The 17,106-nt window shown below is 36.7% G+C and overlaps 1 protein-coding gene across 14 annotated transcripts in view; it reads right to left on the reverse strand.

Annotated features, from left to right (window-relative positions):
* The window catches only part of FERRY3 (FERRY endosomal RAB5 effector complex subunit 3), a 41,173-nt gene extending 24,168 nt beyond the window's left edge, over positions 1 to 17,005 (reverse strand). The window contains exons 1-9 of one of the 14 annotated variants that reach the window (XM_078338487.1): positions 16,937 to 17,005; positions 15,856 to 15,924; positions 13,842 to 14,036; positions 12,009 to 12,154; positions 8,652 to 8,833; positions 4,295 to 4,394; positions 4,069 to 4,190; positions 774 to 880; positions 68 to 265 (exon numbers count right to left, since the gene is read on the reverse strand). In XM_078338487.1, the coding sequence (XP_078194613.1) occupies positions 68 to 265; positions 774 to 880; positions 4,069 to 4,190; positions 4,295 to 4,394; positions 8,652 to 8,833; positions 12,009 to 12,154; positions 13,842 to 14,019 (1,033 nt within the window). In that variant the 5' untranslated portion in view covers positions 14,020 to 14,036; positions 15,856 to 15,924; positions 16,937 to 17,005. Of the gene's footprint in view, positions 1 to 67; positions 266 to 773; positions 881 to 4,068; positions 4,191 to 4,294; positions 4,395 to 8,651; positions 8,834 to 12,008; positions 12,155 to 13,841; positions 14,045 to 15,855; positions 15,995 to 16,936 lie in introns of all 14 variants that reach the window. The other 13 variants (XM_009003443.5, XM_078338486.1, XM_009003442.5 and 10 more) reach the window with 13 other exon arrangements.
* Positions 17,006 to 17,106: the final 101 nt, after the last annotated feature.

The following is a 17,106-nucleotide window of genomic DNA, read 5'->3' on the forward strand; positions in this document are numbered from 1 at the left end:
CTTTCTTTTTAAGAATGGTGTTACGGGGTGAAATTTAACAAAATAAATGTGTATGATGGTAACTTACCTCTTTTAATACCACTATATGAATTAATTCGATTATCCACTAGTAAAACCAGGCCACAGAGAGATGTAGAATAAAGCGACAGTGCTGTTTGGAGCCGATGAAGTTTCACGCCACTTCGATGATTTCTTTTATGCTTACAGAAGTCCAGCATATCTGCTCTCAGCAATCTCAAATTATGCATGGTCTTCAACTGGGCTCCTGGGGGTAGGTAATCATCCAGGAAAGATACTTAAACAGCTGCAAGAAGTCCAGTATAAGAGGATGCAAATCTCTATGGCAAGAATCCAGATAAATCTATACTACAAAATAATTAAAAATGGGCCTTGCAACTTCCCATTTTAATGACTATTTCAATTTAATCTTTCTATCTGCAAAAAAATCATATAAGCTAAAATACAAAATTTAAAGCCAAAAAACTATAGTCTTTCTTAAAGCAAAACATAATCTGGAATTAAAAATAACAAAGGTATACTCTACTTACACACTAGGGATTCTTCTCTTACAGTATATACAAAAAGTTTCAGTGGCCAGGAATGGTAGCTCATGCCTATAATTCTAGCACTTTGGGAGGTCAAGGTGGGTGGATTACTTGAGCCTAGGAGTTCAAGATCAGCCTGGGCAACATGGTGAAATCTTGTCTCTATTATTTAAAAAAAGACTTCAGAAGTTACAATAAATTATAACTGCAAAAAATTAATACACTTACCTAAGTGAATGGTAAAACTTTCTTCTAACTTTCTCTGCTCGTCATAAATCCTTCCAATTGCTTCTACAGATTCTCTGAACTGACTTGGTTGAACTTTAATTTCCTCACTGAAAGTAGTAAAATTATTGATATACTTTTGGTTGGGCAAGAACTTTTCTTAAAGGAAAGCTTTATAACAAGAGAAAACTGAACAGCTGAAAGTCTTGCTTAATTTTTTCCTAAACTCTCCATAGTGACAAGTAAGACCATAAGCGCCAACAGGATCTAAAATTCCTACTTGTTCTTTCATTTCCTCAGAATAAATAAAGCAGATTATTATTTTCAATCATTATGTCAATTAATATATTGCCATTTAACATTTTTAGCAGCCTAAGAGAATGATTAAATAAAGTGATTTATTAGTTTAAAATCACATTGTGTTTCAAAATATATAATACATCCTATGCTAGGGCTAGCTCTAGGCAAAATTAGAAAATAGATGAATAGGAATAACAATTTAAGATTAAAGTTAAATAAAATAAATAATAAAAAGATTAAGTTCATTTTGATATATACACATCCTTTATTTTTACCATTTCTTGTTTTTTACCTTCAAAATTCTCCTCCCACTAAACTGCCTTTCTCTGTTCTCCTCTTTATAGTTCTTAAAAAGCCTTCCACAAAACAGCAATAACTATATCACTGTTCAATTCAAACAGTGGTATGCTCAAGATGATGTATGTCTGTAAGAGTCATCCGTTTCCCTGACTAAATTTTTGGGGCTAATCCCAATAGCCCCATTAGACTCAATGACACACTTCATTAGTAAATAGGGTAAAATTAAACCTAGCCAGATAATCTACAACAGGAGACCCCAACCTCTTTCCCCCGCAGGCAGCAGGTGAGTGAGCATTGCCATCTGAGTTCCACCTGCCATCAGATCAGGGACCGGCGGCAGCATTCGATTCTCATAGGAACATAAACTGTAATGTGAGCTGCGCATGCAAGCGATCTAGGTTATGTGCTTCTTGTACAACAGTTTCATCCCCAAACCTTTCCTGTCTCTCCTGGAAAAAACTGTCTTCCGAGAAACTGGTCCCTAGTGCCAAAATGGTTGAGGACTGCTGATCTACAAAATCACATTTTCTGGAGTCCATCAAAGATTTGTGATAATAAGGCAATCTAATAAACTGAATTCCAAACTGTGATATATTCCTTCAAGGACAGACAAGACACATAAAGAGTTTTATCTTTGTTAGAGCATAGCTGAAATAGAATGCTGGCATACAAGGGGATAAAAAGAAAGCAGCTACAATTTTAACAGATTCTTTTTTTTTTTTTTGAGACGGAGTTTCGCTCTTGTTACCCAGGCTGGAGTGCAATGGCTCGATCTCGGCTCACCACAACCTCCGCCTCCTGGGTTCAGGCAATTCTCCTGCCTCAGCCTCCTGAGTAGCTGGGATTACAGGCATGTGCCACCATGCCCAGCTAATTTTTTGTATTTTTAGTAGAGACGGGGTTTCACCATGTTGACCAGGATGGTCTCGATCTGTTGACCTCATGATCCACCCACCTCGGCCTCCCAAAGTGCTGGGATTACAGGCTTGAGACACTGCGCCCGGCCAATTTTAACAGATTCTTAAAGGCCAAGTGGGCTAGCATATAAAGTTAGAATAGGTCAGAGCCACAGGCACATGAACTTGCAAACTCTTTTCTATTGGCCTCCATCAGGTATTTCCAGAAAAGACTGAGGGCAGGAGACAAGAGAGCCTTCTCAAGGGCACAGGCAGAAATGCTGAAAATCAAGATAGTGAGTTGAATGGGTGACTCTGTCTCCCAGGCATTCCAGGTGCCAGTTGAAATGGTGCCCAGATTTGTGTGAGTTTTTCTGTGGAGACCCAGTGCGCTGGCTGAAACAGCCATGCTGGAAACTCATGGCACTTTTCCACCCAGGAATCTCCTGGTCTGTGGGTAGTAAAAATTCGTTTGGAAATGCGGTGATCACTCAACCTCTGTGTTCTTGCTGGGAACTACACTCCAGGGCTGTTCCTATTTGGCCATCTTGGATCTGTCCTGCCAGGGATAACTTTTTTTTAAGAGACAGTGTCTCACTCCTGTTACCCAGGCTGGAATGCAGTGGGGCATGATCATGAAGAGAGAACTTTTACAGCAAGGGGCTTTCACGGCTTCCTTAAATCAGTGGTTTTCAATGTTTCTGATTACAATATACAGTATATATTTTAACTCTTGGCTAAATACAACACGTTCATGTATAGAAAGCTTCTTGTATGATGCACTCTGATTTTTTTTCCTATTCTATGCTCTTGTTATTTTTAAAAGGCTGGTTGAAAAAAAAGATATGTAGAATGGTTCATAGCAGGCTGCAACAAACAGTTTGGGGAAAACAGTGACACAAATGAAAGATTGTAATAGATAAGAGATGATACAGGTGTTAGGTAAAGAGTCAACAATAACCTCTGTCTGTCCATCCATCCATCCCATAAATTTTTACTGAGCATGTACTATGTGCTAGTGTCAAGAGGTCAAGGGCTAAACACTGGCCAAAGAGCTGGGTATCTGACCAAAAAAAACACACCAGATATGAGACTGACATTATATAGATAAAATGCTATTTCAAAATATTTATAGTATATACTGGCATATGCTAGAAATAAGGGTATTATACTGTACTCAGTATATTTACAATTGAATATACTTAGGGATTTGACAAAAATTAATTTTCAAACGTACACATACATAGCCAAGAAATAACATAGGCATGGTCAAGCTCTAAGGGAACATGTAAAACACAATTTATTTAGGCCATGAGTTGCCACGCAAGTTATGATTTATGAGAAATCCTCCACACTATTTCTGTACCTTCTACATGCTTCTGTTACTGCACATACCATTCTATACAGTATTATTTTATTTATAGATCAGTCTTTCTTTCTAGAATATAAGCTCCATATAGGCAGGTATTTTTTTCATTTTTCTGCTTAGAGAGTGTTTGGCATTCCACCAATGTTTACTGCATGCAGGGGAAATTAAAGAAATAAAGATAGTATTTAAGTATTTAGGTATATGTATCTAGAACATAAAAGTAAGTTCTATTTCAAACTAATCATAACCATTGCCGTCCAAATAATCCACATAAATCCTATAATGTAAAAAATGGTAAAAGAAGCATAAAATTATCTTGAACTTTCACTGGCAACTTAAAGTACATAGAGCTAAAAGGTTTAACTTTGTAGTAAATATAAGCTATTACTAACAACGGACTATTATATGAATAAGAACAATACATAGCTAATACCTAAGGGAGCTGTTGTTGGGGTTTTTTAGGTCGTGGTGAAGTTTTATCACCCATTCTTGATACTCTTGTTTTTGGATGGCAGTTGATTGTTTTAATTCATTCGACCATTTATTTTCTAGGTCCTAAAAGAAACAGTGTACCATCTGGTTAATGTTTTTCAACCAAATACATAAATAAATAAAAGAAACTGCAACTGTATACCTAAAAGTCACCATATTTCACTTACTTGCTGGGATTCAAAATGCTGAGCAGCCAGTGAATTTACATCTTGATCTGTCAGTGACTTTCCCAATTCCTGCATCACTTTTTCCATTTCAATACCTTGTCTAAAACACAAATAAGCAAATCAGGGATTTTCATCAAAGTTTCAATTTATATGATCCTTCAGATTCATTGAACAATCTCTATAAAGTAAAAATAAAAATTTTATTTTATTTATGTCCAGGAATGAGAATTAGAACTGGAAAGTACTTAGAATCCTTGGAAATGGAGACTAGCAAATAATGATGATAGTGTTATATACCAAACAGCAACATCATTTGTGCAGCTAAATTTTAACCTAAATTTATTGCATAAATGAAAGCAGTCAAAATCTAAGTTACCTTTCAATTACCATGGCTAATGTTAAAAACACTGAATCTCTTTTTACCTGCAAATTTCCTCAAAGAAGAGGCTCTGCAATTTCAGCTTAAATGGATTTTCTATTTGTATATAAACAAAAGTGACTTCAACCTCTGAAAGTTAGTTTATGTTATATCCAGAAGCAGACAATTAGATCCTAGGAGTCAAATTATTATTAAGTCATAAATTGTACAGAGGGATGTAAAATATAGTCTAAAGATATTGGTCACGCCTCCTGCATTTATCCAAAGAAATAATGTGTAAAAATTAAAAACAATTTTCCCTACAGGAAAAACTAACCAATGGTGTTAGAAGTACAGATAATGGTTATTTATGAGGGAACGGGTGAAGGACTAGAAGGGCATGAAAGAGGCCTCTGTAATGCTGGAAATATTCTATTTCTTGATCTGGGCAATGCTTATGTGATTGTGCTTAACTTGTGAAAGTTTGCTGAGCTGTAAACCCTAGAATCTGGTTTGCTTAAAAAAAAAAAAAGGCACATTTCTTTGTTGCCTTTTCTGTATGTATATTTTAATAAATAAGTTCGTTAAAAAATTCAAATTAAAGATTATCTTCTAATACAAATGTATGCAAAAAGTTTGTTCTAAAACAAATTTCTAACAAACTGGGAAAGAACAAAACACAGACATAAACTAAAAGGATATCATCATCCTAGTTAATTCAAGTAAATTGCTCTTAAGAGTGAATTTATGGCTGGGCGCAGTGCCTATACTCCTATAATCCCAGTACTTTGGGAGGCCGAGGTGGGCAGATCACCTGAGGTCAGCAGTTCGAGACCAGCCGGGCCAACACAGTGAAACCTGGTCTCTACTAAAAATAAAAAATTAGCTGGGTGTTGTGGTGTAATTCCACTACTCGGGAGACTGAGGTAGGACAACTGCTTGCACCCAGGAGACGGAGGTTGCAGTGTCACTGCACTCCAGCCTGGGCGACAGAGCGAGACTCCATCTTACAAATAAAAAAAAAAGAGTGAATTTATACTTATTTATAACATTGATTAAGATACTTATATATATGATAAATTAAATTCAAACAAGTTATACATGTATACATTTCTATATATACCTTCTGGTAGTAAATATTCAATATCATTTAAATCCCACTTAGTTCTAACGCATATGACTCCATTAACTTTTAATAACTACTACAGGTCAAGTGAAAATTATGCTTGCAAGTAAGATTCTTATTTAGAAACAGAAATAACTGCTAAACATTTATAAATACAAACTTAGTTATAAATATATATTACTATTTTACATTACACATGTTCCCTCTAGTGGATAAAAGGTATCACTGTCATTTTTAAAGAAATATCTAGAATCTGGTTTGCTAAAAAAAAAAAGCACATTTCTTGTGAAGAAAAAAGAAGACAGATAGAAATTAAACAAATAAAATTTCACATTTATTTCATCTTAAATATGTCCAAAATGCAACTTGATAATCACATAATGATTCAATTTATATTTTCTCTAATTAAGATGAAAGGAAATTTTATTATATCTCAGATGAAATACTAAATACAGATTGGCTCAGTATGTCAGATGTGACAGCTATGGCAACCTGTATATTACCTTGAAGATACTTAAAGAAAAAAGATCATTATAAGTTGTTTTGTTGATGCCGTGCTAAGAAAACTGTCTTTTAAAGATGTACAATAGCATTAAAATGAAAGGAGAAATAAGAAAATGTGTCACTTCTGCTCATGAATTGGATAAATAAATTAAGCATCAAAATTTCAGGTGAACCTCCACAGACACTAGTGAATTTCAACTTAAGTCACACTCTTCACCTTTACAATAAATATCACCCACCAGGGAATATAGCTTATTTTTCTTTGTCAACCTAATGATTTGGACAGATGAAAAATAAATTATAAATCACTTAAAAATAGATGAATTCAAGTATGATTTATATGTTTAGAAAGAAAAAAGAAGGCCAAACCCCATGAAGAAATATGGCCAAAGATTATTTCAAACAATAAAATAAGCCAAAGCAAACCTCTATTAAAAACTCTTCCATGAAAAAGTATAAAGTACCAGTAAATGCAGCTAATTAGTAAGTTAATTCAACTTCCCAAAAGATGAAGAATCATGTAGAACAGAAATCTTCTGATTTAGAAAAAGAAACAATTATAGACTATTAATGGCTAGATACAGAGTTTTCTGGGAGGTACAGGCAGCAAACTGTGCTATAAGTGAGTCACTCACAGCTGAAAGTACTACCAATGGAGGGTAGGTAGCCAAAATGAGTGTTTCCCAGTATATGCAAAGAAGCAGAATGAGTATAGTCACAGAAAACCTGAGAGCTAATAATAAATTCAGGATGAACTGAAGGTTATATTATTTGAAGGCCTAGGAGGAAAAATCAAACACATGAAGTTCGACACAAAGTAATTAATTAATATTAGGTAATTCTACTTTTATGTATTTTTAAAAACCTAATTCTATATTTTGTTCTTCTTTTTAAACTATATTCACAATTTTACTGGCTACACAATAAAGAACTAGAAAAAATATTTTGTTTTTCCTAGGGAAATATGTTTCTACTATATACCTAGTGACAACCACTCACTGCAGGTATCTCATCTAAAAGGAATAACCTGCCTCAATACAGCTGGTCAATAAAACAAAACCTACAAACAGGGACAAATGTCTCAACACATCGTGTTATTTTCGACAAAGAGATCATTCTAATATTTTGCAAAGTATGAGAATAAATGGTCCAGAGGAGTACAATTGTTATGAAAATTTACAAATCTATGCAATATAATTAAAACACTAATTTGGTACACAGAAGAGAGTATCCCTAGAGAACAATTATTAAATATATTTGCTTATTTTTTTTGTTTGTTTTCTTAACCATGACAATGCTCCAAAGATTCTCATCTTGCTTGCCTTACTGTTTTCTAACGGGAAGCTAATGAGAATCAGGAACAAACCAGCACATCTTTTTAGATTTACTCCTTTGGGAATATTAAATCAGTTATATTTAAAAAAAAACACAGAAGTGATTTAGTCCTAATGTACTCTCATAATCAAATCAACACTAAAAAATTATCTTAATGGCATATAACTTAGTATCTTAAATAAGTGTTTTTAAGATAATAAACGTTGTTAGATTCTGCTGTATTAAAATGGATTATCTAGAACAACACATCCTGAATTCCTATCACAGTTTACACAGTTACTAGAAAGCAATCAAGGAAGACACTTATTATTTTAAAATAAATAATGCTAGAAGTTTTTTACATACTCTGAAGAAAAAATAAATAATAAAAGCACTATTTGTATGCTGTGTTAAGTAATCCACACAGCAGGAATTCAAATCTAATTACAATTTCTTGGAACAATACTAGTGTTATTATTTTTTCCTAATGTACTTGAGTGTACAAAATAAACTGAAAGAGGCCATTGAGTTGGAGCAGGGCAATACAGAGGTTATGAATAGGGACATAGAATGGTACAGCGGTTAACAGTTCCTGAAGTCAGATTTCAAATTCCAGCATGCCCTTGGACAAGTTACTTAACTTATTTAAGCAAAAACTTCTTCATCTGTAAAATGGAAATAATAGTACGGTTATGGTAAAGATCAAATGAGACAGGACATCCAAAGCACTTTGCACAGTGCCTGGAACAAAGCAAACCTTCAACAGAAGTAATCTATTCATCTTATGGAGATAAGAATATATCAGGCCACCAGCATCATTTATTTAGGTAAACCACTTAGAAAGGATATAAATCTATGAGGACCCTCCCAGTTGTAGTTACACATTTAAACATACAAGAAAATTGATTTCTAATATTGAAGTATTTTTTCTATCTTATCATTTCTTTTTTCTATCTTATCATTTCAACTTGTAAAAAATAAAAACAAGTTGCTCTGCAGGCCACGTGTTTGACAATGCAACATTTAGTTCTGGTAATGCAAGAAATTTGAAATACCTCTCTCGTAATTTTTTCAGCTCCACATCTCTTTCACCGATCAGTTCTGAGATACTAACAAAGTAATTATGTTCCAAATTTAAGAGAGTTTCAGAGGCAGGAGAATGAATTAAGTCATGGTAAACATCTGCAAAATCTTCATCCCAGCTGGGTTCTTCAGGCCTTGCATGTTCTAATGTAGTCTACAAGATAATATACGGACATTCTTAAATCATGACATAGTGTTTTTATTTAACACTACTAGAAAAGTATGTATATTATGATTCCATTTTTATGCATCAGACAATGACAAACTGATCTGTGGCAAGATCAGTTTCAGTAAGTTGGTGAGTGTGGAAACTAGATATCTAACAACCTACCTGTCTGTCAGTCACTGTGATTCCTGTCTGTCACTCACTCCTCAATATCCAAATATCCATGCGGATAACCCATCCAAGGCCCTGCTTCTTACTTTCCTGAACTCTACAATCTTTACTGTGGAGTCCCAATTAAGGAAAAGGAGTCAGGCTGGCAGGACCAGGGGAAAGCAAAAAGAGAAAGCAGACAAGCTCTCATTGCCCAGACCAAGCTTGTCCAACCTATGGCACAGGATGGCTTTGAATGCTGCCCAACACAAATTCGTAAACGGCAAGTTTTTTATTTGAAGCTCATCAGCTATTCTTCAGGTTAGCGCATTTTATGTGGGGCCCAAGACAACTCTTCTTCTTCCAGTGTGGCCCAGGAGAGCCAAACGATTGGACACTCCCGGTCCAGCCCTTCTGCGCCCAACTTTCACCAGACACCTGCAAGTTAGCTGCAAGACTGGGGTTATCAGGACTGCATGTACCACTCTACAGCATACAGTATAAACACTGTCCTGTAAAATCTCCAGCAAGCCTTTGTTTCCTTGAAGTCAGCTTCTCTTCTACTGGAAGTCAGCTTCTCTTCTACTGGCCTGCCCACTGCTTCCTCTCAACATATTTTCCTGCTTTCTCTAATAAGTCTACCTCTCTTTATCTACAACTGTCTTGGCAAATTCTTTTACTCTGGCGCCACCAGCCCAGATAGTCGTCGTTCATCTGCGACATTTACTAGTTCTCCATACCACCTCGATATTCCATTTAGTATCCTCACCAAAAACTCAGTCAGTCAGTATTCAAACATTCTAGTCTGACTATAACGTCCAACCAAAATTTGTCACTCAACACTTCCCAGGTAATTGATATTTAACCTCATCAGGACCTGCACTTCATAAATTCCTTGATGTTTTCCTTTTTTTTCAGCCATCAACTGCCACCTAGCTTCACTTCCTTCCCTATGTAGCTTACATTTTGTGAACCAGCATTCAGCCACTGTCATGCCAATATCCTTAACTTCCTTGACTGGTGTACTTTATCTTACCCACTTAACAAAATCCTAATCTTATTCCTTTTCTCTGTGCCTGCAGTCAGGCTTCAGAGAGCTACAACAGAAAAATCACAAAACTCTGTAAGTTTGTGGTAACAAACTGGTACCACTCTTAATCTTGGCTTCAATGGTGCCTGGTAATCCTATCATTCCCTGCTCAGTTTTCTCCTCAAATATCCAACAATCTTATTATACCTACCACCTCATCTAAGCAAACAACCTGTCTTTCCTTATATAAAGTTGAAACAATCAGAAGAGAATATTCTCAACTTCCTGCTACCAAATTAATAAAATTATCTGAATTTATATTCAACCTCTCCTGCTTCTCTTTGGCTATAACTGGAGAAGTATCTATTTTCCCAGTTAGGATTAATTTTCCATTTGAATTCTGGATTCTATTGCTTCTACTCCTAAACTCTGCCTCCTTAAAAAACAAACAAACCTTTGATCTTGTTAGATAATAATGGCCATGAAAGATAAGGGGTGCTGAATGGTTTGAACCTTAAAAAAGCCAGGTATTATGCCTGAAAGTAGAGGTGGGGAAATAATGGCCTGGACATGAAGAGCTTTCTCTCTGCAGCCACTTCCTCAGTGCTCCATTCCTCTCAGCCATCACAGTCTCCTTTCTAGTAGCATCTGTCCTGAGGGAGTGGTGTAAATTAGATCAAGAAAAAACTATACTTGGTTCCTCTCACGTAGGTATCTTTTGCCTATTCATAAGGCTTGCCCTAGGCTGAGTTTAAAATTAATGCTGCAGATTACTATAGTCAGATGATCTTGTAGCGGGGCTACTGAACATCTGGTGTTGTGTGTGTTACGTAACGAATGCATGCAAGTTATTTTACCATACAGTATGTTAGAATATAAAAAAAGGCTATTAGAAATCCCGCTGTTCTGAAATAGCCACCATTAGCATTTTGTTGATCGTGTGTGTGTGTATGATTTCACAGAAATGAGGTCATAGCATATGCTTTTATTGTGGACACTTCCTGTCCCTTCCTCCACATTAGTACCTCCTTCTCATTTTGCTTCCAGGTAACTTATATTAAGAACTTAGTCTATATCTCTCCACATTTTTTTTCTATACTTAAGACAATCCTATATAATGCACACAAATATATTTACACACACATATATAAAAGAGGGTCTTTCTGTCATTGTCTGATGTTATGAAACAGTATACTATTTAACTAGAAAATGATATTATGTGACTTTACAACAATAATGAAGATAAGTTTATTACTGCTGGTTTAGGGTTGCCAGATAAAATACAGAACAGCCACTCAAATTAGAATTTCAGATGAATAGTGAAAAATTTTTCAGTATAAATATGTTCCATGTAATATGCTGGCATACTAAAAAATTGGCTGGTGGCTCATGCCTGTAATCCCAGCACTTTGGGAGGGTGAGGTGGGCAGATTATAAGGTCAGGAAATCAAGACCATCCTGGCTAACACAGTGAAACCCCGTTTCTACTAAAAATACAAAAAATTAGCTGGGCATGGTGGCATGCACCTGTAATCCCAGCTTCTTGGGAGGCTGAGGCAGGAGAATCGCTTGATCGCGGGAGGTGGAGGTTGCAGTGAGCCAAGATTACACCACTACACTCCAGCCTGGGCAACAGAGTAAAGACTCCATCTAAAAAAAAATTTTTTTTTTAAATCATTGATCTGAAATTCTAACTTAACTGGGTGTCCTGTATTTTTAATTACTAAATCTCGTGACCTTATGCTGGTGAGATATATGAAAGTAGCCTCTTGTTTTACAAAGGTATTACATAAAAAGCATTTTGTCTTATGTGCTCACCCTGATATAGGAAGCACTGAAGCAGCAACATATATATTGTAGAATAAATACTGGTATGTGGAGAAAAAGGATCTTATAACTATTTCAGGATTATCATAGCATTTAAAAAATTCTCACCAAAATCCAGAATATACTTGAAATTTACCATCTGATATATTCTCTTACCTCAGCATAAGCTTTGGCCCATGTACTCGCCAGCTGATGTAAATCTACCTCACCTGATTTCACAGCTTCCAGGGATGCTTCAGCATCTCTATCATAATCTCTGAGAGATTCCTCTTCTGTAAACTGAGTCAGAGCTTCTTTTAAGTCTGTTACAGGGATATCAAACACCATCATCAGCAAAATCCAGGTATAAATAGGGAACATTTTACCTGGCTGAGAATTCCAATGTGAAATCTTATTTTTAAATTTTTATTTATTTATTTTATTTACAGATGGGGTCTCTCTCTGTTACCCAGGCTGGAGTGTAGGGGCATGATCACAGCTCACTGAAGCCTTGACTTCCTGGACTCCAGGGATCCTCCCACCTCAGCCTCCAGAGTAGCTGGGACCAAAGGTACATGTCACCAAGCATGGCTAATTTTTGTATTTTTGGTAGAGACAGGTTTTGCCATGTTGCCAAGCTGGTCTCGAACTCTTAAGTTCAAGTTTTCCACCTGTCTTAGCCTCCCAAAGAGCAGGGATTACAGGTGTGAGCCACCTTACCTGGACATGAAATGTTATTTTATCAAGCTGATACTCAATATAATCTCCAACTAAAATGAAACCAGCTTAGGGGATCATTTATCTAATTTCGTGTTTATTTTTCTTTACTATTACAGGCTATTGCATAGAGAAAGGTCAAAAGTCTTATCTCTTATGTATACCCTTAATTATAACGAAGTAATGTTACTTTCTTAAGCCTGATAATTCAGTTTGAAGCCAAGTGAGTATGAGCACATAAAGAAAATGCTACAGATTTTAGGGGTCTGAACATAACTGTATTTAGATTAAAAACAGTTTTCCATGTAACTTTACAGGGTACATTGTTACATGCTTTGAAAGAGAAGAGGAATGACTATCTTATTAAAACATTTCACTCAGATCAGATTTCAGTTTTACAGACACCATTTAGAGAATGACATAATAGAAGAGTACTGAGAAAGAAGTTAGGACACCTGTGTTCTAGCTTTGGCTCTGTCACTATGTCTGTGACTTTAGATAGTGGTTCATAATCTTGAACATTCATTAGAATCCCCTGGATGCCTTATTGAAACAGACTGCCAGATGCTACCCCAGTTTCTGATTCAGCAGGAATGGGATGGAGCCTGAGAGTTTGCATGTCTAACAAGCTCACAGGTGATGCTGTTGCCAGAAGCCATATTTCAAGAACCACTGCCTTAGGTAAATAATTTAACCTCTTTATGTCCCAGATTCCTTATTTGTACAATACGACTGGGTTATAAGGTTTCTAGGTCTCTTGTAACTCTAACCTACGATTTAACATATTCTGAATTTTAAATTTTTCCTAGACTGTGAGATAGAACACAGACCTCTAAAAATGGTTTAATACATATCACTTTATAAAAGTAATTTAGGTCAGCAAAGACTATTCAAAAATTAGTACACTTTCTGTTCTATGGCATCTCAGAAGCTAATGACCAGATTATTAAAAGGGCAACCAATCTAGTGCTACAATTCTATAATACCACAAGCTGAACTGCCTTATGACTTCACTCAGAGAAATTCAAAGAGCTCCTCTAGTCCAATCTTTGTATCTGATTTTTCATTATAAAATCGAATTTGTATACCTTACAAACAACTACCAGAGTTACAGGAAAAAACACTCAATAAAAGAAAGCTCTGAGGAAGTGTACTGATTCTTGGAATCAGTTACTATTTTATGGCTGTTTCCAAAGCTTCTTAGGTTTATGCTTTCTAATATGAAACTTCTAAGGACAAATACTGTTGAAAATAATAAAGTGGTATTACCTAAAAAAAAGAATCAGTCCTCACCTTTTTCTATAAAGCACGGTAAATTGTGCAGCTGCATCAGACGTCCATGCAAATGACTGGCATTCTCTTGAATGGGAAATCTGAGTGGCACTCTCAGTTCTAAGCACTGACTTCCTACTTTAAATTCATACACAAATTCTCTCTCTCTACTGCAGAATCTTTCTCTGTTTTTCTTCATATTCTTTGACAGGATTTCTATAGAACTAACAAAAAAGCAGTAGGTTATGAGTCCATAAATATACTATGTTTCATTATTGCTGTCCCACTTCTAAGAAAACATTCCGCCATTCAAGAGATTTTATCTGTGTGACTATGAGCCAATTATTCTAGTTTTTCCCAAGTGTTATCCCTGTACTCCTATCTTCATGATGAAAACAAAGTGTTTTTTTAAAAAAAACAAAACAAACGAAAAACAAACAAAAAAAACCCACTTTGTTTTAAACTTGATTTAAGAAAAAAAAATTATGGCCATGAAGTACTTTATATTCCAAGGCAGGGTTCTCAACAACAAGGAAGGACCACGGAGAGAAGAGCAGAGAGAATTCTTAGGGAGAGCGCATGGGTGGGAAAATACAAAGCTTATGAAACAGTTCCTAAAAGAAAGTCAAAGAAACAGATCAGGGACCAAGCAGTGATCCTGGAGAACTTAGAGACTGTGGTCATGAGCTCTGATTAGGGGAAAGGGAGTAAGAAAGTGTTAGAAAGATTTCCATGTGGGAAGAACATATACAGAAAATAGAGGGTACAGGACCTCGACTTCCACCCCAAAGGGTGCCAAAGGTAAACTAGACACTATTAAGAAAGAAAATCTAGTTAAAGGCAGTAAGAATCAACACTGATTAAAAATTTATTTATTCATCAGCCTTGTAACTGGACTCCCTATGGCTAGGCTTTCTCTATCAAATCAGTTATTACATTATTTTCTACACTGAAGTTATAGGAATCTTATTTTATTTATTTATTTATTTATTTTTGGGTGGGGGGGGGACAGACTTTCACTCGTTACCCAGGCTGGAGTGCAATGGCACGATCTCGGCTCACCGCAACCTCTGCCTCCTGGGTTCAGGCAATTCTCCTGCCTCAGCCTCCTGAGTAGCTGGGATTACAGGCAGGCGCCACCATGCCCAGCTAATTTTTTGTATTTTTAGTAGAGACGGGGTTTCACCATGTTGAACAGGATGGTCTTGATCTCTTGACCTCGTGATCCACCCGCCTCCACCTCCCAAAGTGCTGGGATTACAGGCTTGAGCCACCGCGCCCGATTTAATTTTATTTATTTTTTTGAGCCGGAGTCTCCCTCGGTCGCCCAGGCTGGAGTGCAGTGGTGCGATCTCGGCTCACTGCAACTTCCACCTCCCTGGTTCAGGCAATTCCCCTGCCTCGGTCTCCTGAGTAGCTGGGATTACAGGCATACGCCACCACGCCCGGCTAATTTTTTTGTATTTTTAGTAGAGACGGGGTTTCACCATGTTGGCCAAACTGGCCTCGAACTCTCGACCTCACGCAATCCACCTGCCTCAAAGAGGTTGGGATTACGGGCGTGAGCCACCGCCCCTGGCCCATAATCTCCTTTTAAAAAAAGAATCTACTTATCTGATCATGTTGTTCATCTGCTTAAAAACTTTTTATGACATTCCATTGGTCTCAGGATAAAATGTAAACTCCTTACGCCAGTTTACAACGCCCCTACTTGTATTTCCGCTCTTCTCTCAGAAACTGCACCTCTCCTTCCTAACACACAAATTCACAAATTTTATTTTCCAGCCATTCTGAACTTCTGTCAACAGCAAACTTCTCTTTCCATGCCAAATGTTTTTGAATGTCTTTTCCTCTGCCTAGAGCACTCTTAACACTGATCTTAATTTCCTTGGATAGCAACTGCTAATTCTTCAGGTCCCAGTTTAGCCCCTCGGAAGACTTATCGAACTCCCTAAAACTGGATTGGGTCCCGACAGGCTCTCAGATTAGTCCGGATTTATTTGAATCATGGCACTTATCACGCTCTATTTTTTACCTTTGCTAGAAAACAGTCTTCTTGAAGTGGAAGGAATACTGTCTTGTATTCCATGTATTAGGCAGGATGCTGGGAATATAATGGCAAGAACTAATAAATAATTGTTGGGTTGTATGGCGTTTTTATTTTATGGGACTCACTGGAAAAATAAAGAACAGAACAAGTAATTATTCATACAGTTCTTTAAAAATATATCACTTGAAATATAAAAAAAATCTCAGACAAAAGACTTTTGTACGTGTGTGGAGGTGGGGGGAGGGGGTGAGGGACGTGGCTGATGAGTTGAATTATCTAGACTATATTTTCAAATATGCATGTAGGCTGTACACAAAATTATCATCTATTTCACCATCAAGCAAAGAGGCAGGGTGTTTATGTTTTACTCAGAAATAATTAGTTAACTAACATTTATTAAACTTAAAGCAATAAAAACTTTTATAGTGTTAGAAAACTACCCGAAACTACACAAAGGTCTAGTCTATGATGTAGAAATTCCACTCCTAAAGTATATATCCAAACACACACACGAATATGTTTGTTAAAATATATGCAGAAGAATGCTCATATAAGTTTTATTTATAATAGCCCCAAACTGGAAAACAACCAAAATGCCTATTATAGGAGAATGGTAAACTTGTTTATTTTATGAGATAAATACTACACAGCAATAAAAAAGAACCAACCACTAATAAATGTAAAAATATGAATGAATCTGGAATGTTGAAAAAAAAAAAAAACAACACAAAAGCACTGGTTCAACATTTAGACGTGTGTTTCAAGAAACCGATGATTTTAGTGCTTTCTCCCCTCACTCTTTTTTAGACTAATGGTCTATCCAGAAGCTGTGGCTCAGTTTTAGCAACTGGGAAATCTAGGAAGATTTCCCATAAGAAAATGGGCTGAGAGGAGGGCTGGACCGAACACACAACAGCCAACAGAGCGGAGGCTGTGAGGCTCACATTAGTCAGGGAAAAGGAAGGCAGACGGTCGAGCTAAGAAACGTCAGCCGGGTGAGGGGACTAACCCCTCTGCAACGGGAGTCAGTTTGAAAGGGCTTCCTCACTCTCGGTTCTGGCCTCACCTCGCCTAGTTCCGAAGTCCTGAGCCGTCCGTTCACTCGAGCTGTCAAGTCGTCTAGCCCCGGGAAACCAGCTGATTTACCGACTTATTTTTACAGCCCGCTGATCCGCCACCGCAGATTCGCCACATTATTTTCTAGTTCCTGGCATCTTGTAGAAAATTTCTCAGTCC

This window comes from Callithrix jacchus, chromosome 9, assembly GCF_049354715.1.
Source record: "Callithrix jacchus isolate 240 chromosome 9, calJac240_pri, whole genome shotgun sequence".
In the NCBI taxonomy this organism is placed as follows: domain Eukaryota; kingdom Metazoa; phylum Chordata; class Mammalia; order Primates; family Cebidae; genus Callithrix; species Callithrix jacchus.